We start from the raw sequence: 18,548 nt of genomic DNA on the forward strand, positions 1-18,548 counted from the left end.
TGTGCATTTGGGGCTCTTACGGTATGTTTTGCGGGGGAGATAAAATCTTTCAAGGCGCATAAAAGCATGAATGACTGACATGTCATACAAAAATGTTAAATCCTAAAGCTATGAACCCCTTCAGTACAACTCTCTCCCACCAGTCTTCACCGCACACTGTCATCCAGAGGTGTCGTTGTGTCCAGCTCATGTGCCTCGGAAAAGTACAGGTCATGACATCTTCCTCTCGCCCCTTCGTTTGCCCTGAGTCCACCATTATTTTAAAGCAGTTAAAAAAACTCCCACCTACTGAAAACTCCGGTAACATACTTTTAAATCAGCGTTTCTAAACACGGATATCGCCCGATGCCTATATATTAAAAAATGGCAAATATCGGCCGACCGATATATCGGTCGACCTCTAGTAACACGTACACTAAGTGGTACTCTACAGAGTTTTTTATGATTTATGATTGTTGAGTAGAATATACTTATAAACACATTAGTCTATGCCTGTAATCGGAGTCATTTCAGTCGGACTGCAGAAAATCTTTGCATGTAGCAAGTAATGAGAACTGCAGAACTGCTTTTTAACCCCTTAATGCACCAAAGCTTATTGCACACTAAATTGTATTACTCCGTAACTACAGGGTCTTCTGTACAAACTGGTGGGGGGATATTCTTTGGTAGTAGAAGTTTATAATAACACTTTCGGCCCCTCGGCCGGCCATGGGCTTTTTAAAGGGTTAATCTGAATAAGAAGATGTGTATTAATTGGCACTAGAAGTGTGGGGTATCAAAACCAGTAAGCAGTAATACATAAGACCTTATGCAAATAGAGCGTAATTGATATTCAATATTTTCATGCATAGTTGAGACTAAAGACGACCTGCGGAACACACTGTTCCCGTACTCAACATAGAAGCAGCAGAGCTACTGCAAGATTGCACTCGAGACATAATTGAACATGAATGTGTGTAATTTAACACATATTTCCATTAAGTTAGATAGCACTGAGGCAGTGTATGGACTATGGTACTTAAACATATAGGTAACTACAGTTAATGGTGCCAATTTTATATGGCAACAAATCGCCTGGCTAATTCTTCAGTGAAGGTGGTAATGCTGTTAAAGGACTCGAAAGTGTGTAGCAAATATGTTTGTGCTCAGCATAAGGAAGCATTTGGGAATTGATGGAATGCGTCCATAATAAAGCCTGTTCTTCCTCTTGCCTGAGGAACTTAAGAATAATTAACCCTAATAAAAGTGAAGGGACAAAAGCAAACAAGAAGAAAGAGAGCGAGAGAAGGAGGAGCGAGTCATGTAAAACTGATGACTGTATTACAGTTCAGCAGAAATCGCATTAGCTTCAGTGCTTCACTACTGTATTCTTCAAACAGTCATGTTGTTCAGTAGTAAAAGAACCACTGCGTTAGAGCAAGGAAATGGGAGCAGGTTTCTATTAGACAGACCGAAACTTTATTAGATAATATTATTTAGATTGTCAATAATATGTTCTTTTTTGTGCTGAGGACAAAAAAATCCCTAAGGTCAACAGCAGCAAACTTTTGATCCTTTTCATTTATGAAAAAAAATCCATATCATCTCACTTGAAGTGAATTTACAGGAAAAATTGCATGATCACAACTCCCCACTCCCCCTTTAAGGTGAAATTAAGCAGGGTGAAATCTAAGTCTGGATAACTGTGCAGAAATACAGCATTTGCATCTCCAGAAACTGAATATTAACTTTCCACCAAAATTGGAATTCTTGGCTAATGTCGATATTTTTAATTATGCTGCCACATAACCATTTCTAAAATGTACAGTAGGTACTACCTGAATCCTTTAGTAGATACACTGATTGGATGAAAGTATTGGGACACCTGCTCATTCATTGTTTATTATATAATAAGTCAATGGTATAAAAAATTACTTTAACTTGCTTTTGTTGGAGTAACTGTTTCTACCGTCCATGGAAGGCTTTCTTCCAGGTTCTGGAGCACTGCTGAGAGATTTTTAACTGCATTCAGTGACAAGAGCATTAGTGAGGCCACAAAGTTGGATGATCACCACTCCACCTCATCCCCAACTCTCCAGCTAATCCCAGACGTATTGGATGGATCGCTACCATTCCAGCGCAATGCTGGGGGACTTTATACCCCTTTAGCCCACATCTGGCATTAGGCATGGTGCCAACAGGTTCATGTTTATTTGTTCCAGAGAGTCCTGTTCTGTTGGCAGTACTTTTCTTCAGTAAGTCTCTACAGTCTTTGATGGTTTGATGGCAATCAATTTAGGTGCAAATATCTGCCAATACAGATAGCCTTATTACTTCATTGTGCATCAGTGTAAATACTTACCCGACATTTATCAGTGGATTTTATATACTTATATCCTTTGTGTCACACTCAGTGTTACATAGAAGCATGGGTGGGAAATGATCTGGTGTTTTTAGAGGTGTCTTCTCAAGGAGGCATTTGTGGTCACTAGTGGGTAGCATCTAACTGCTGAAGATTGTGGGCAACTGCAATCATCAGGATGTCTCATGCAGATATGCAGCTTGATTAAAAACTACACCCTCTTGGCATATCATTCTCAAACTGTTACTCTAACAGTTTGTTAACTAAAAAAACACGTTCAACTGATATTTAACTGTTCAACTGTGATTCCTAAGGAACTTATGAGGTCATTGAAGTGCCTATAGCTTTCCTTTACTACCTACTTTTTCTTTAACACTGTTGAATTCCTGTGAATCTTTAGGCCTTCTTTAAAAATTCTAAGGGTTCTCCACGGATTAGTTATGATTTAAACCTAGAAGACAGTATGGCTCAGCACACCTAAGCGGACCCTCTAACACCACCTCCGTTACCCCCAACGCCCTCTCCCCCACTTGATGAAAATAGATGCTGTTATGGCTGAACTTCCTTCCTAGAAGTCCTGGGTGAAAGTGTCTGGCCGTCTGGCTTCCTGCTCTCTGTTGTACATGCCCTCCACTTGTTAGCACCCAGCCGTGCTTCAAAGAGGACAAAAGAAGCAAGACTCCAAAGCAAACACTGGGACTATTCTCACACACGGACATTGCTTACTGATCCAGGCTTCCCTCCGTTTGATCTGCTTTGAATTTGGAAAAGAAACGGCTTGCAGAACACAATAACAAATAATAGAGGGTTTTGAAGGCTAAAAACAGGCACGGAATTATTTATTCCTTTGTGACCTGTCGTTCCAGAGCAACAGTCGGAAAAATGGTCCGATCGCTATATACTCCGCCCCTGCTTATGAAGCGATGGTCATGCCACCTAATTAATATTCATGACTGGCAGGATCTTTGTTAGCTCTTTTCTTAAAGCATATCAAAGATTGCAAGTGTATGATCATAATTGTAATACCTCACTTATAAAAATAAAGGTGCTACAAAGGTTCTTTGAGCGAGGTCATATAAGAATCATTTTTGGTTCCCTGAAGAACCATCTTTGTAAAGCGTGAAGCACCTTTAAATTGGTTGAAAAACCCTTTACCTCAAATCAAGCCTTTAAAAGGTTCTTCACACTCTCCTCACAAACATGGTTCTTTATAGAACCACAAGGTTCCTTCTTCTAAGGCTCAAAGTCGATATTACTCAAATCACACTTACTTTCCATTTCAGTACTGTTTTAACATGCCCTTATACTTCACCCTATACTTCATGACTGAAAAACACTGAACACCTGTATTAAACAATCAGCTAGTCTTTTATAACATATTTCTGGAGAAGTTCAAGTGCAACATGCACTGTATGTCCAAATGTTTGTAGACACCCCTTTCAACCACCAAAGCATTCAACCACGTTAAGTTGCGCCCATTGCTGGCACACACAGCTTGTTGAGTCCCTGTTAATAAGTACTAGAATAGAGTAAGATTCTCTGGAGGGTAAATAAAAGGGTATAAAACCTCCCAGCATTGATCTCTGGAACAGTGGAACTGTCTTCTCTGGAATGATGTTGCTCATCCAATGCTTTTTTGGGACTTGGGGATGGGGGGGAGTTGTGGATGAGGTGGGATGGTGAGCATCCAACATCCTGACCTCACTAACGCTCTTGTCGTCGAATGCATTAAAATTCTCACAGCAGTGCTCCAAAATCTCATAAAAACAACTAAAGCAGGATAATACCCTGGGTTTTAGTGTGTCATTTATTTGTCCATATATAAACTTATTTTGTGAATAATAGCTTTGTCTGGTGGAAGCTTAAGGTTTTGCATGAGAACAATGTGGCATTGGCCTGCTTTTACACTGGTACTAGCTATGTAGGCTTTATCTGAAAGTGTACTGTGTCGTTTCTTGGCAAGTTCTGAAATCCTATTCTCCACTTCATTAGTCACTACATAGTTCCAAAGTACCTCTGAAGGCAATGTCAGCACAAGAACCGTGGGTCAGGAGCTTCATGAAATGAGTTTCCATGGCGGGGCAACTGCACACAACCTTGAGATCGTTAATACATCCAAGCATCGGCTAGAGTGGTGAACATCAAGCTGCCACTAGACTCTGGAGTGATGGATCATGCTTCACTATCTGGCAGTCTGATGGACTAATCTAGGTTTGGTTGATGCCAAGGGAACGGTACCTACCGTACTTCATAGTTTTAACAGGAATATTTGGTGGAGGAGGGATAATGGTGTAGGGCTGATTTAAAGAGTTGTGTGTAAGAGTGGTTTTTAGTTCCAGTGAAGGGCGATGTTGGTGCTACGGCATATCGTCACATTTTAGACAACAATATCATTGCTGTCAAACAAAAAACTTCTATCTCCACAATGTCAACTTTACAGGATAAGTAAGAAACCTTAACTTTCAGTGGAAGCCAATGTAAAGTTTTCATTTCAAATTTATTCAGAGCATTTCTACTCATCTATTCATTATGGAATTTTACCACAATGTGATTCACATTGTGGCAAAATGTGAAAATGACAAAAATGGAGATACAAGATTTTTGCATGAAAGTGATGATAGGCTTCCATTTCCTGTTCCAGCATGACTCTACCCCTGTGCATAAAGGAGTAAAGGCCAAGGATGGTTTGACTTAAAGGTAAAAAAGGTGCACGTATTCGTCACTGTACAGTGTGGACTGTACAGCGAAATGTGTCCTCCGCATTTAACCCATCTGGTAGTGAACACACACTCACACACACACACGTGTTAGGGGCAGTGAGTACACACACACACCCAGAGCGGTGGGCAGCCAACTCCAGCGCCCGGGGAGCAGAGAGGGTAAAGGGCCTTGCTCAAGGGCCCAACAGTGGCAGCTTGCCGAGCCCGGGAATCGAACCCACAACCCTGTTATTGATATCCCGGCGCTCTAACCGCTGAGCCACCACTGCCCCTTGTGTGATGTGGAGGAACGCCATCCTACATAGAGCAGACTTTTCATTCAACATCAGTGCCAGCGACCTCACAAATGCTGGCTTGACCAAACGGTCACCCTTCCCACAGAAGGGTGGGAAGGTGTCCACCTGATTGTGCCTGTAAGGTGTCCATATGTGTGATGGGAGGGAGTCCTCCAATGGTAAAACCGCCAATATCAACTGGTATCAGTGGGCCGATATATTGGCTGTTTCTTTCTCCCGGTTCACATTCTTGTGCTGATGCTGTTATTCATAATGCATGTGTTGAATGGACTGTAACTGAATCAATTACAGTTCACAGCATGTGACCCAGTTTCTCTAGTCCTACAGGCATGTGGTTCAGGAGTTGTTGACACCACATCCCATTTGAATAGAGAAGCATGGGTCTCTAGGTGTTGAACGGCCGACTGTATTGGTATTGGTATTGGTACCTCACATTTAGTGCTTGGATGAGAAGCAAAAACAAAGAAAAGAGCCAGATTGAATTCACTTGGATGAAATATGTATGGTATTGTGCAAAGGTTTAGGCATCTGTGCCTAAAAAGCTGCTTATCTGTGTTTATTTGCTGTTTTTGCTGAATATTAGAATTAATTAATACTACACAGCATTAATACAGTACCATGATTTTAAGTTTGTCACTGTGTTCATTAAAACATCTCCAAAGCTCAGCAGACATGATACTGAGCCACTATTGCTGGGTGATTGACGACAGGGTTGTGAGTTCAATACCCGAGTTCGCCAAATTGCCACTGTTGGGCCCTTAAGCCTCTCCACTTTCCAGGTGCCACAGCAATGGCTGCCCACCGCTCTGAGGCATGTGTGCTCACTATATTACCATGCGTGTGTGTGTGGTTTAAGTGCATGGATGGGTTAAAGGCAGAGGCTAAATTCTAAATAAAGAAATGGTGAATGTGGTTGTCTTTGCCTCCTCAGTGGATTGTAGTATTATTAATAGTTATCAGCAAACGACTGGATTGGCAAGTAAATGCATAATTATGTGAAATCACGTGTGCTGGTGTTGGCCCCGGACGTCAATTTCAAGTCGGACAGATGTCGAGTTATAGTTGAAAATGAAAATCGTGTTGACGTCACAACCCTGTGTTGCACAGACCTTGAGTTATGCATGCAAATCAAAGTCACATATACATTAAAAACTACATCAAGCTCCAACATTAGACAGACATTGAATTAGAGCTGGGCAATATGACAATATTTGATCATATTGTGATACATTTTGTTATCGTGGTACACAATATGTTTTTATGAGTGTATCGTGGATATCGTCAGCGCTTATAGAGCGCTGTTTATCTGCTTGTTTTATTGCAAAGTGTGTAATCAGTCTTATTTAATTCAATGAAGTGCAGCACATTTTGAGTAAAAGAGAGTATTTGAAAGCATTTTTTATGAAAAAGTTTACGCTGTTGCATTTTGTCTACATGTCGAAATATTGTGATAAATATTGTATATCATAAGAAATGTCTTGGTCTTCAATTTGTCCATATCACCCAGCTCTAATTTTTGTTACTTAACACCCTTAAAACCAACAACATGGCAATTTCTAACAACGTTAGAATTTCACGCTGTGGACGTTGAAATGATGAAGTTTAGCAGATGTTGGGTTTTGATCTCCATACCTCACAACTAAATGTCTGTATTTTACGCCAATATATCGTTGAAACGTGAAACGTTGAATTTTCAACTTCACAAGCAACAAAATGTCAACGTCAGCTGTCGCCATTATTCTGTGTCATAATTGACGCTGGCATTAGACATTGTCCTGACATAGAATTTTGCTCACCCAACATCACAGCCTACATTCAACCAGATCGGTTCAACAGTCGAACAACTTTAGTGGCCAGCTGGATTTGTACTAATGGGATCTGATGTTTTTACAAGCAAAAACATTAGCTCCTAAGTGGTTCTAAATAATTTACTTAGTTGCTTAAACTTCTGCACAGTACTGTGTATTTATAAATGTCTGCGTACGTTTGGACATATAGTGTATTTATATAGAAATATGTATACAATTATAAATATACACCATGTCCCAATGTTTGTAGGCACCCCTTCTAATTCAAGTATCAGCTGCTTTAAGCTGCTCCCATTGTTCACACAGATGTGCGAATGCACACAAACAGCTTGCCTAGTCCCTGTAGAGACGTATTGCCGATATTAAACCTGCAGATCAACGAGCAGATCAACAGGATATTATTGGCATCGTGCGTGATGCCAGGCTTGGGCTAGAGGGGTAGAAATCCCCCCAGCATTGAACTGTGGAGCAGTAGAAACGTTGTTTCTGGAATGATGGTGCTCCATTCAATACTTTTGGGATGATTTGGGGGAGTTAAGGGTTGAGGTTGGATGATGATCATTGAATATTCTGACCTCACCACACTCGCTGAATGCAATCAAATCCTCACAGCAATATTTCTAAATCTAGTAGAAATCTGTTCTTTCATTTCCTTAATGCAACAAAAGCAGGATACACAGTTTTTTTTAATACCCTTGATTTCGGAAGAAACAATGAATGAGCAGGTGTCCCAATACTTTTGTCCATATAGTGTATATTACATCAACATGATTTTATCCTTAGGTTTATTATATATACATATATGAATATGTGTGTGTGTGTGTGTGTGTATGTGTGTGTATATAAAGTAATAACACAGGGCTTATTTGACAGAAAGCATATGTCTTTAGCTTGGTACCAAAAGAGACTTTCACTTGAAGGAATTTTGAGAGAGGGGCCATTGATCCTGCGCTTCCTCCTCGCCACAGGCAAAAACAACACAAGAGGCAGCCCCTTTATCTCTCTCTCTCTCTCTCACACACACACACACACACACACACACACACACACACACACGTCTAATAACCAGATGGAAGTATACGATGAGGCAGGTGAGCAGCAGTGTGTGCATGCGTGTGTTTGTGAGAGAGAGAGTGACAGGGTGTGTGAGGGATGTGAACAGACACGCGTTAGTATTAACGAGTTAGATTAATTGGCTGCCGTTCAGCAGGATTTCCGAGATGGAAGACAGATTGAACTAGTGCTGCCTCAGCGCTGGGCTCAAAGGAGCTTTAAGGAGTGACCCAAGCTCACACACACTCTCACTCTCTCTGTGTGTATTACCTCTTGTGAAGAAAGGTAAGGGAAAACAGATGAATTCTATTTAGTGATGTCTTACAAAACAACTTTATTCATTTAAAAATGTGTTTAATGTGTTTATATTGTTATTGATTTAGTATTTGTATGTAATTTCTGCTTATATTTTATGATGTAATGTGCTTTAGAAGATGAAAAAATAGCAGTAAATGTTTTAAAACTCTACCAACAAGTAATGCTTTCCTTTTTCTTGATTCAAATGTTTACAATTATTTCCACAAGTTTAGAAAATGACATCAGCATGGTTTTGCCTTGTTTTACATACATTTGGCAGTAATTGAGTTAAGATAATATTTTTTATTCATGTGGAAGTAATAAATACACTTCAGTTAAGTTCATTCAGCTGTCAACGAGTTGGCGCCACAAACAGGTAAAAAATCAGTGATATAGCATGGCATTTTCAAATTGCACTAATGCTGGATGCCTCAGAATATTAATAGAGCGCAGTAATAGATTGGTTTTGGAAATGTGCCTGAATTTTTTCGGATGCAGATAAGACTAGTCCAGCCTGTCCTCATTTCTGCTTTTATTGAAAATCACGGGTCAGAACGATCTCAGTAGACCTTAATTCATCTGGGCAGGAGAGAAGGACTCATATGATTGGTAAAATATAAAAGCTCAGACTGTTGCATGTAGACTTTTGTAGACTTTTGGTCAAATATAAAAGCTTCGACTGTTGCATGTACACTATTGTAGACTATTGGTAAAATCTAAAAGTTTAGGCTGTTGCCTGTAGACTATTGTAGACTATTGATCAAATTTAAAAGCTTAGACTGCTGCATGTTGAATATTGTAGACTATTGGTAAAATAAAAGCTCAGACTGTTGCATGTAGACTTTTAGACTATTGGTAAAATATAAAAGCTTAGACTGTTGCATGTAAACTATTGTAGACTATTGGTAAAATATAAAAGCTTAGACTGTTGCATGTAAACTATTGTAGACTATTGGTAAAATATAAAAGCTTAGACTGTTGCATGTAAACTATTGTAGACTATTGGTAAAATATAAAAGCTTAGACTGTTGCATGTAGACCATTGGTCAAATTTAAAAGCTTAGACTGATGCATGTAGAATATTGTAGACCATTGGTAAAATATAAAAGCTTAGACTGTTGCATGTAGAATATTGTAGACCATTGGTAAAATATAAAAGCTTAGACTGTTGCATTTAGACTATTTTAAAGAAGTCTTGCTGTGACTTGCACAGACAACAAAGCATTCTGCACCGCTCACGTGGTACAGATAAGCTGAATATGCCACAGATTCAGAGCACGCTTATGCTGTTTCTTCACACTTTGTGTTGCCTGGCTGGAGGGCAGAGTTGGCCAGCACTCTCTCTGAACCATACACTGTTACTAATGGTGGGCATGGCAACTGGCTATCGAGGAGCCAACTTTGACCAGATCACTTTGTTCTCAGTGCACAAAGGCTTGAAGAAAATCTGGGTTAATTAAAGTTCCAAAACTCCAAAATAATCAGTGGTTAGATAGACTGTAAAAATGGTTTCTAAGTTATAAAAGACCAGTGAGTGACAAGTTAGTGTTAATTCATGTAGGTGTGGCAGTAATTAAATAAGTTCTATTGTACACTGACATCTGTTGCACTGTTCATTTCAAAAGCTGAGTACAGTCCTTTTTTTTTAAACATGCAGTTGATCAATGTACTGTATGGTAATGGTATCCACAATATATACAGTGAGGAAAATAAGTATTTGAACACCCTGCGACTTTGCAAGTTCTCCCACTTAGAAATTATGGAGGGGTCTGAAATTTTCATCTTATGTGCATGTCCACTGTGAGAGAATCCGGAAATCACAATGTATGATTTTTTAATAATTTATTTGTGTGTTACTGCTGCAAATATGTATTTGAACACCTGCCAATCAGCAAAAAATCTGGTCTAGTCCGCCTCTAAAAAGTCCACCTCCACTCCACTTGTTATTCTAAATTAGAAGCACCTGTTTGAGGTTGTTAGCTGCATGCAGACACCTGTCCACCCCACACAATCAGTATGACTCCGACTACTAATTGCCAAGCAGCTTGGTAAAAAAAAAAAAACTGTTGGAGCAATTATTAGAAAATGGAAGAAGCTAAACATGACTGTCAATCTCCCTTGGACTGGGGCTCCATGCAAGATCTCACCTCGTGGCGTATCAGCGATCCTAAGAAAGGTGAGAAATCAGCCCAGAACTACACGGAAGGAGCTGTTCAATGACCTGAAGAGAGCTGGCACCACTGTTTCCAAAGTTACTGTGCACCAATGCACTAAGATGTCATAGTTTAAAGTCATGCATGGCACGGAAGGTTCCCCTGCTTAAATCAGCACACGCCCAGGCCCGTCTTAAGTTTGCCCATGACCATTTGGATGATCCAGAGGAGTCATGGGAGAAAGTTCTGTGGTCAGATGAGACCAAAATAGAACTTTTTGGTCTTAATTCCACTCGCCGTGTTTGGAGGACGAAGAATGATGAGTAACATCCCAAAAAAACCATCCCTACTGTGAAGCATGGGGGTGGAAGCATCATGCTTTGGGGGTGTTTTTCTGCACATGGGACAGGACAACTGCACTGTATTAAGGAGAGGATGACCGGGGCCATGTATTGCGTGATTTTGGGGAACAACCTCCTTCCCTCAGTTAGAGCACTGAAGATGGGTCGTGGCTGGGTCTTCCAACATGACAATGACCCAAAGCACACAGCCAGGATAACCATGGAGTGGCTCTGTAAGAAGCATATCAAGGTTCTCCCCTTCATGATTTCTAAGTGGGAGAACTTGCAAAGTCGCAGGGTGTTCAAATACTTATTTTCCTCAGTGTATATTCAGAACAACACATGTCATTTATCACTATAACAATAAATATATAATATTTTCCAACCCAACTAACAAGCATTTTAACAGGTTTAATTTAACTCAGAGATTTATCAAAAGCAAATTTGAATTTTAGCAATATTATACAGAAGTTCAACTGCTTCCTGTTCTACTTTTTACAGTAAACTGCATTGGATTAAAAAACCCTTTGGGCTGTTACTCAGACCCAGATTAATCTTAAATGTAGACTAAAAAGGGTTATACATCAAGTAAAACTTCAAAAATGCTTCAGATGAGCTATTGTTACTACTTTTTACAGTGTAAAGCCCTATGGGATCACACGTTTTACAGTGTAAAGCCCTATGGGATACTACTTTTTACAGCGTAAAGTCCTATGGGATCATACTTTTTACAGCGTAAAGCCCTATGGGATCATAGTTTATACAGTGTAAAGCCCTTTGGGATCATACTTTTTACAGCGTAAAGCCCTTTAGGATCATAATTTTTACAGCATAAAGCCCTATGGGATCATACTTTTTACAGTGTAAAGCCCTATGGGATCGTGTGTTTTACAGTTTAGAGCCCTATAGGATAATATGTTTTACAGTGTAAACTTAGACGGGGTTAGTTTTACATGGGGAGGTGGAGTAATGTAATTTAACACAGAACATCAGTCAAATTCATGACCATTTCACACAGGATAAGAAATCAAATAAATCATAAATGATTTCTAAATGAGATGAGAGTGGCTACTCCTTCAAAATAATCTTATAACTCGCTTTAGTAATAATGGATTTTTAAATCAAGTCTTCTGAATTTGACTGTGGTTAGCCAAAGATTAGGATGAACCGAGGCATCTGTGCAACAGGCGATGATGAAATGAAATGCCTCCTTGAGTGTCCAGATACTTTAGAAAAGCTTTCCACATACTATGAAGTAATTTTGTGGGAACGTGCAGTCTGTGAAAATTACTAGGCCCGTTCTCCTGATCCAGTTACAATCTAGTCCTAGACTATACTAGATTAATCTATGTCCATGACATTGGACCTGCAGCTCAGTTTACCAAACAGGGATTATGTCTAGTCCTAGACTACACAGCATTCTGAATGGATTAATTAGCATTAAAACAGAAGCAGAAGCCCTGTTGAAAATAGCATACTACTGTTTGTGAGTAGAAAAAATGATTTTATTGTGCTTTGATTTTGATAATAACTCCTGTTCTGCTGAAAGAAAAAACATTCTTTATATATTTGCCATTTTTTTATCATTCCTTGACCTCAAACAAATGGAAAATTTGTGGCATTGCACACTCACTGCGTGACAATAGTCAGTGGAATATAAACGTATATCACTGCATGACTCTGAGTGTACTGTTACTAAATCGTGGACTGTAATATTACTCATTTTTAAGTAACCATTTTTTTAGTTCAGTAGCATATTGCGTAACAACTTCCTTCTAGCTTTGAGGTCGTTCCCGGAAGGTTTTTTCTATGAACTCATTCTGAAAATGACTGCAGCTATTACTTTAAATAGCAGGGTGTGTTTGCGTGAGAAACTGTTGAATCACACTCATTAGCCATTGACACTTCTCATTAATTCTCAAATCAGCCCTCCCTTTGAACTTTGCTCTGCCGAGTTGATATGGTGGCTCCATGCCTGTGACCTTCTCCTTAGCCTGAGTACAGACCTATTTTACTCCCACTTCCCGTCTGCCCTTCATTTGCATTGTTTGTTCTACTGAACCCTAATATTGTTAAGTCAAGGTCGTATTAAAATGCCCTTCCTCGCTTCTCATTTGCATAGCGGTTTAGTCCACCTAGAGTTACTGTTGTGAATTCTAAGAGCTAGTTAAATGATGTTGTTCTGCTTTTGCATAACATTCCATTGAAGTCAAGGGTTAAAGAGGTTATATCATGCCACAATGTATTTTAAATTCTCTATAGACAGATTCAGGTCTGCATCTTTGTATAGATATAAGTTTTGATGCAATGTCAAGAAAAAAATAATGACAAATATTGAATAAATATGAGTTAAATATTTAGATTTTTACAACAACATAACTAAACCTAGTAAAAAAGTCTCTTTTTCTACTTAAAATGCTAAAAGGTGTTGGTTACACACTCACTATCTACAACTGTGCGAGACGTAAATATGCATGATGAAATACCCATCAGCAGAAAATTGCTAAAAGCATCAACATTGTAAAATATGGACATTTTTTAAGTATTAATCACATTAAAACAAAGTGTTAATTGTACTCCAGAACATGAAGAGGTAAAAACTATAAATATAAATATAATATGCTCATGTCTCATTTTGATACATTTTTGATGTATGCCTACATTTTATGTTACATTGATATATACATTGATATGCTGTATATATGGAATTTCATATTGGATAGTTGGATAGTAAGATATTAAATGCACTATAAAACAGACATTTTAAGAAAAATCGATCAGTCCAGAATGTCTCATTATAGAAACTGCTACTAAAAGTAGTAACTGGATTATTTATACAAACACAAAGATTGGATTGAATCGGACACTCAGCATTAAGAGACTGATGGAATCAGGGGATAACATAACCTATAAAAATAGCATGGTAAACATCAAGGTGCTGCAGATCATCTATTTTCTAGTTTGAGTGCCCGCACGACTGGGCAGCCATGCTGTTTGCAGTTGGCAAGAGAAAAGTTGTGGTTAGTTCAGGGCGGCTGCTCTGAGACTGCTGCTGGCACGCAGAACTAATCCACGCTCTGGGGCCTGTTCCCTTGGTCTGGCAAGCATGGCAGAGGCAGAAGTACCTGATGGGACCTACATAACAGGCCAGAAGGATAGAAGCAAGCAGTGATTTTGTTTTACGTAACATGCTCATGCTCACTAGTTTAAGGGAATAGTTTTAAGGGAATAGTAAGGAATTAAAGCTTACACTCTACTATTTAGCATCATGCAAACTGCATGCCTAAACCATAGCACACCCCACTCAGACTGAGATGTTTAAGTAATCTCAAGTAGACTAGTTTCTGACACTGCATGAAAAACTGTTGTCTGTGTGTCAAACGTGTCACACAGCTAAAACAGCTATATACAGTAGCAGCCATCTGGTATCCTACCTTTTTTCCTTGTTTATTTAATTTAAACTTTTAACTCTAGCTTTAACCTTTTTTTTTTTCTCTAAAATATATATTTTTTTATTTTAGTAATGCATTCTTAGAAACCTGATCTATGGGAAAAGGCTTTATATTCTCTCTGGATAACGAGAAAATATCAGTATTAGCAGATATAAGGCTAATGTTTTCATTTGGCCAATACTTCAAAGCATTATTTGGTGACCGGTTTGCTGTAGGTCATGCTGGATTACTGTGCTAAACTATCTGTATTTGATTCATGGACATTGCACAGTATAGTTATTTGAGGTGATATTACTGGTATTAAGAAAAACATTCAGTAAACAACAGTTTAGCAGCACAAAGAGTAATACATTACTTGACAGAACTAACCGATATGGATGGTGTGAGGGCTTGTCTTAACGCAAGGCACTTTCTCCTGAGGTGGACGATGCGCCAGTAGGATTATAAGAGAAATATATTCTGAAACCATCTAAAATCTAGCTAACATCAGATCACTTAGAATAAATAACATCTAGTAAACATCAGCTAAGGTTGTTAACAAGTAGATAACATCAGCTGGAATAGATAGCACCTAGTTAACATCAGCTTGGATAGTTAACATCTAGCTAACATCACCTAAAATAAATAACATCTAGTAAACATCAGCTAAGGTTGTTAACAAGTAAATAACATCAGCTGGAATAGATAGCACCTAGTTAACGTCAGCTTGGATAGTTAACATCTAGCTAACATCACCTAAAATAAATAACATCTAGTAAACATCAGCTAGGGTTGTTAACATGTAGATAACATCAGCTGGAATAGATAGCACCTAGTTAATGTTGGCTGGAATAGTTAACATCTAGCTAACATCACCTAGAATAAATAACATCTAGTTATAAAACACAAGACAAAAACATTTCCTGTGATGTAACAGGATGCCGAAATAATAGCATCTCAAACGGTTAACCAAGTACTTGTATTTACTGAGTATTTATGGCCATTATGCCTGGTGTTTAGAAGTGGGAAGCAGAACACTGTACTCATCTATTGTGCCTCGACTATGTTACATTGGCCATGAGGTAACACAGATGAGCAATCAAACGTCAACAGATGCATGTGGGTGTGTTCTCCTTTTTTTGTAATTTAGAGTCTTCGTTTCTGTTTCAGAATGACATCTCACTGCTTCCAGAGCACTTGGACACCTTCTCAGGACTTAGCATAGTATGGATATCTGAAGCGCAGTTCCTTTGGGCAGAGACCACCTCTGTGGAACTGCTAGATCCAGCAAACAACAGCAGCGGCGTTCAGGTGACCCTCTCCTCTACTCAGCTCTGACAGCCCCTATCGGGGCCATGCCCCATCTGTTGAACAATGACACTTCCTTCAGCTCCAAGCAGGAGCTCCTGGACCTGCAGGATGGCCCTCTGGCTCCCAGCGTGGACACACCCAGCCCAGTTGGGTCACAGGGCGATACGCCCATCTGCTCCATCCCAAGCAGTCCAGCCAGAGACGCTCCGATCAAGACTGCCAAAAAGGGGGCCGATCCCTTAGAGCCGCCGGTAAGGGTGAAGTTTGTGCCCTCGGACTCTGAGAACCTGTGCGGATGGGGGGCACTAACTCCCAGCTTCATCCAGACCTTCAACACCCCCCGCTGGGTGCTCTTTTTCCTCTGCATAGCGTCCTTCCTCCAGGGCATGATCATCAACGGCTTCATTAACACGGTCATCACCTCCATTGAGAGACGCTTCGACCTGCGCAGCTACCAGGTCTGTCTTTTTAGTCCAAGGGCCAGAAATTATACTAATGTGTCGAGTGGGTTAACAAGTTCATGACGGGTTTTGATTTGTTTGGAGGTTAGACTCAGTAGAAAAAACATTGCTTCCCAGCATTCTCAGCACTTTCTGTTTTTCTGTTAATTCATCTTAAGTTTTGTATTTTATTAGGAATGGACTAATAAATGAATTCTGGGCAGATATCAAATATTTTTCATGTTTATATCTGCCAGTGATAACAAATAGACAAATTGGGACAATGTACTGAACCTGGATTAGAATTACAAATAAATATAATCTTCATACTTCCATAAATGTTTTTAAAAAAGGTCAGATAAAAAAATAAAGTAAAATTAAAATAAAAATAGGTCGTACTCAGGACGTTTGTGCAATGTTGATGTTGTCCACCAGTATGTGTTTGATTCCGCAGTTACGTGCATACCTACATTGCGCAAGCCCCACCTCAAAAACGTCCCATAAATACCACATCTACCCTGTTCACATGTCTTTGATAAGTTTTCGCAACCCCCCCCAAAGTTCTCTGAAACCCACACACACACAGCTTGTCTGGTCCCTGTAGAGAAGTATTCGCAATAGAATAGGACTCTCTGGAGCATATAAACATGAACCTGTTGGCACCATGCCTAATACTAGGTGTGGGCTAGAGGGGTATGAAGCCCCCAGCATTGAGCAGTGGAGTAGTGGAACTGAGTTCTCTGGAATGATGGTGGTGCTCCATCCAATACTTTTGTGATAAGTTGAGATGAGGTGGGATCCTGACTTTGCTAACACTCTTTCTAGTAGAAAGCCGTCCCTGGAGCAAGATAAACTATGAATGAGCAGGTGTCCCAATACCTTTGACATTAGAGTGTACATTGTGGCATTTTGCTCTACATCAATTTAAAATGTTCCACTGTCATGGGAAGGCTTTTTACTAGTTTCCGAAGCATTGTTGGGAGAATTTGTTTGCATTCAGCAACAGGAGCGTTGAAAAGGTCAGGATGTTGGATAATCACCAGCCCACCTCATCCCCAAGCACCCAATTCTTCCCAAAAGTATTGAATAGAGCAGCATAATTCCAGAGAACACAGTTCAACCGCTCAATGCTGGGGGGTCTACATCCCTCTAGCCCACATCTGGCATTAGGCATGGTGCCAACAGGTTAATGTTTATCTGCTCCAGACAGTCCTATTCTATTAACAGTATGTCTCTACAGGGACTAGACAAGCTGTGTGTGTGCATTTGCTCATCTTTGTCAGCAATGAGTGCAACTAAAAGAAGCTGAATGCATTCATTAGAAGCGGTATCCACAAATATTTGGGCATATATTGTCAGAAGTCAGTCTACAATGAATGTGGACAGTTAGCAGAGTTAGCTAGCTAGGTATTGTCAGTGTTACAATCGTCCCCTATTGGCGTAGGATGGGTTTTGCTTTCTTAATTCAGATATAACAGAGTTTAATGTCAGTCTTCAGGGTTCAAAATATTATTTGCACAATGAATCATTAGTAAAAGCATGTAGTAATTGCTAATTGTTTTGCGATAAGATTTATTGGCCATATCGCCCAGCCCTAAATTACACAGTTAAGATTATAGTATCTACAGATATCTGGGAAGATTTCTGGGAAGAATTAAGAGCGTGATTCAGCTCAAAAACAACCGATGAATGTACACTGTGAGAAGTAGAAGATCCTCCAGGAACTTTGAAACTGTGAAGGAATCTCTTAAGGTTTCTTCTAAAATTAAGAACCTACCAAAGGTTCCTCAAGGATCTTCTACTATTACAGTGTATAGTCCACTAAGCCAGCCCATAGTGCCTTTACTTTTAGGTACATCTAATATTTTATTTTGTTGTTGTTTCCGCAGGCTGGACTCATCGCCAGCTCCTATGACATCGCAGCCTGTTTGTGCCTGGCGTTCGTGAGCTACTTCGGCGGCACGGGCCATAAGCCTCGCTGGCTGGGCTGGGGAGTGCTGATCATGGCTATGGGCTCGCTGGTATTTGCACTACCACACTTCACTACACCACCCTATCAGGTGAAAATACAGGAGCATACAGGACTGTGCTCATCCAATCACACGGCTGCGTGTGGGGACAGTGAAGGGAATGGCCTCTCTGTGTATCGCTTTGTCTTCATGCTGGGGCAGTTCCTACATGGTGTCGGGGCCACGCCTCTCTACACTCTTGGCGTCACGTACCTGGACGAGAACGTCAAGTCCAGCTACGCACCGGTCTACATAGGTGAGTAGGTCCAGCGGTGAAGATAAACACTTCACGGTACATTCGTATGTTGTCCCTCAAAAGTTTGGGGACCTTTTGCTTTTCAGATGGTG

General features: G+C 39.9%; 1 protein-coding gene and 1 pseudogene across 3 annotated transcripts in view; both read left to right on the forward strand.

Annotated features, from left to right (window-relative positions):
• The window catches only part of LOC140577460 (perforin-1-like), a 40,238-nt pseudogene extending 24,460 nt beyond the window's left edge, over positions 1-15,778 (forward strand).
• The window catches only part of slco4a1 (solute carrier organic anion transporter family, member 4A1), a 48,735-nt gene that overhangs the window by 12,557 nt on the left and 17,630 nt on the right, over positions 1-18,548 (forward strand). For 2 of the 3 annotated variants that reach the window (XM_072697211.1, XM_072697212.1), the window contains 2 exons: positions 15,611-16,209; positions 18,081-18,456. In XM_072697211.1, the coding sequence (XP_072553312.1) occupies positions 15,796-16,209; positions 18,081-18,456 (790 nt within the window). In that variant the 5' untranslated portion in view covers positions 15,611-15,795. Of the gene's footprint in view, positions 1-8,375; positions 8,504-15,610; positions 16,210-18,080; positions 18,457-18,548 lie in introns of all 3 variants that reach the window. The other variant, XM_072697213.1, reaches the window with a different exon arrangement.

Source organism: Salminus brasiliensis, chromosome 14, assembly GCF_030463535.1.
Source record: "Salminus brasiliensis chromosome 14, fSalBra1.hap2, whole genome shotgun sequence".
In the NCBI taxonomy this organism is placed as follows: Eukaryota; Metazoa; Chordata; class Actinopteri; order Characiformes; family Bryconidae; genus Salminus; species Salminus brasiliensis.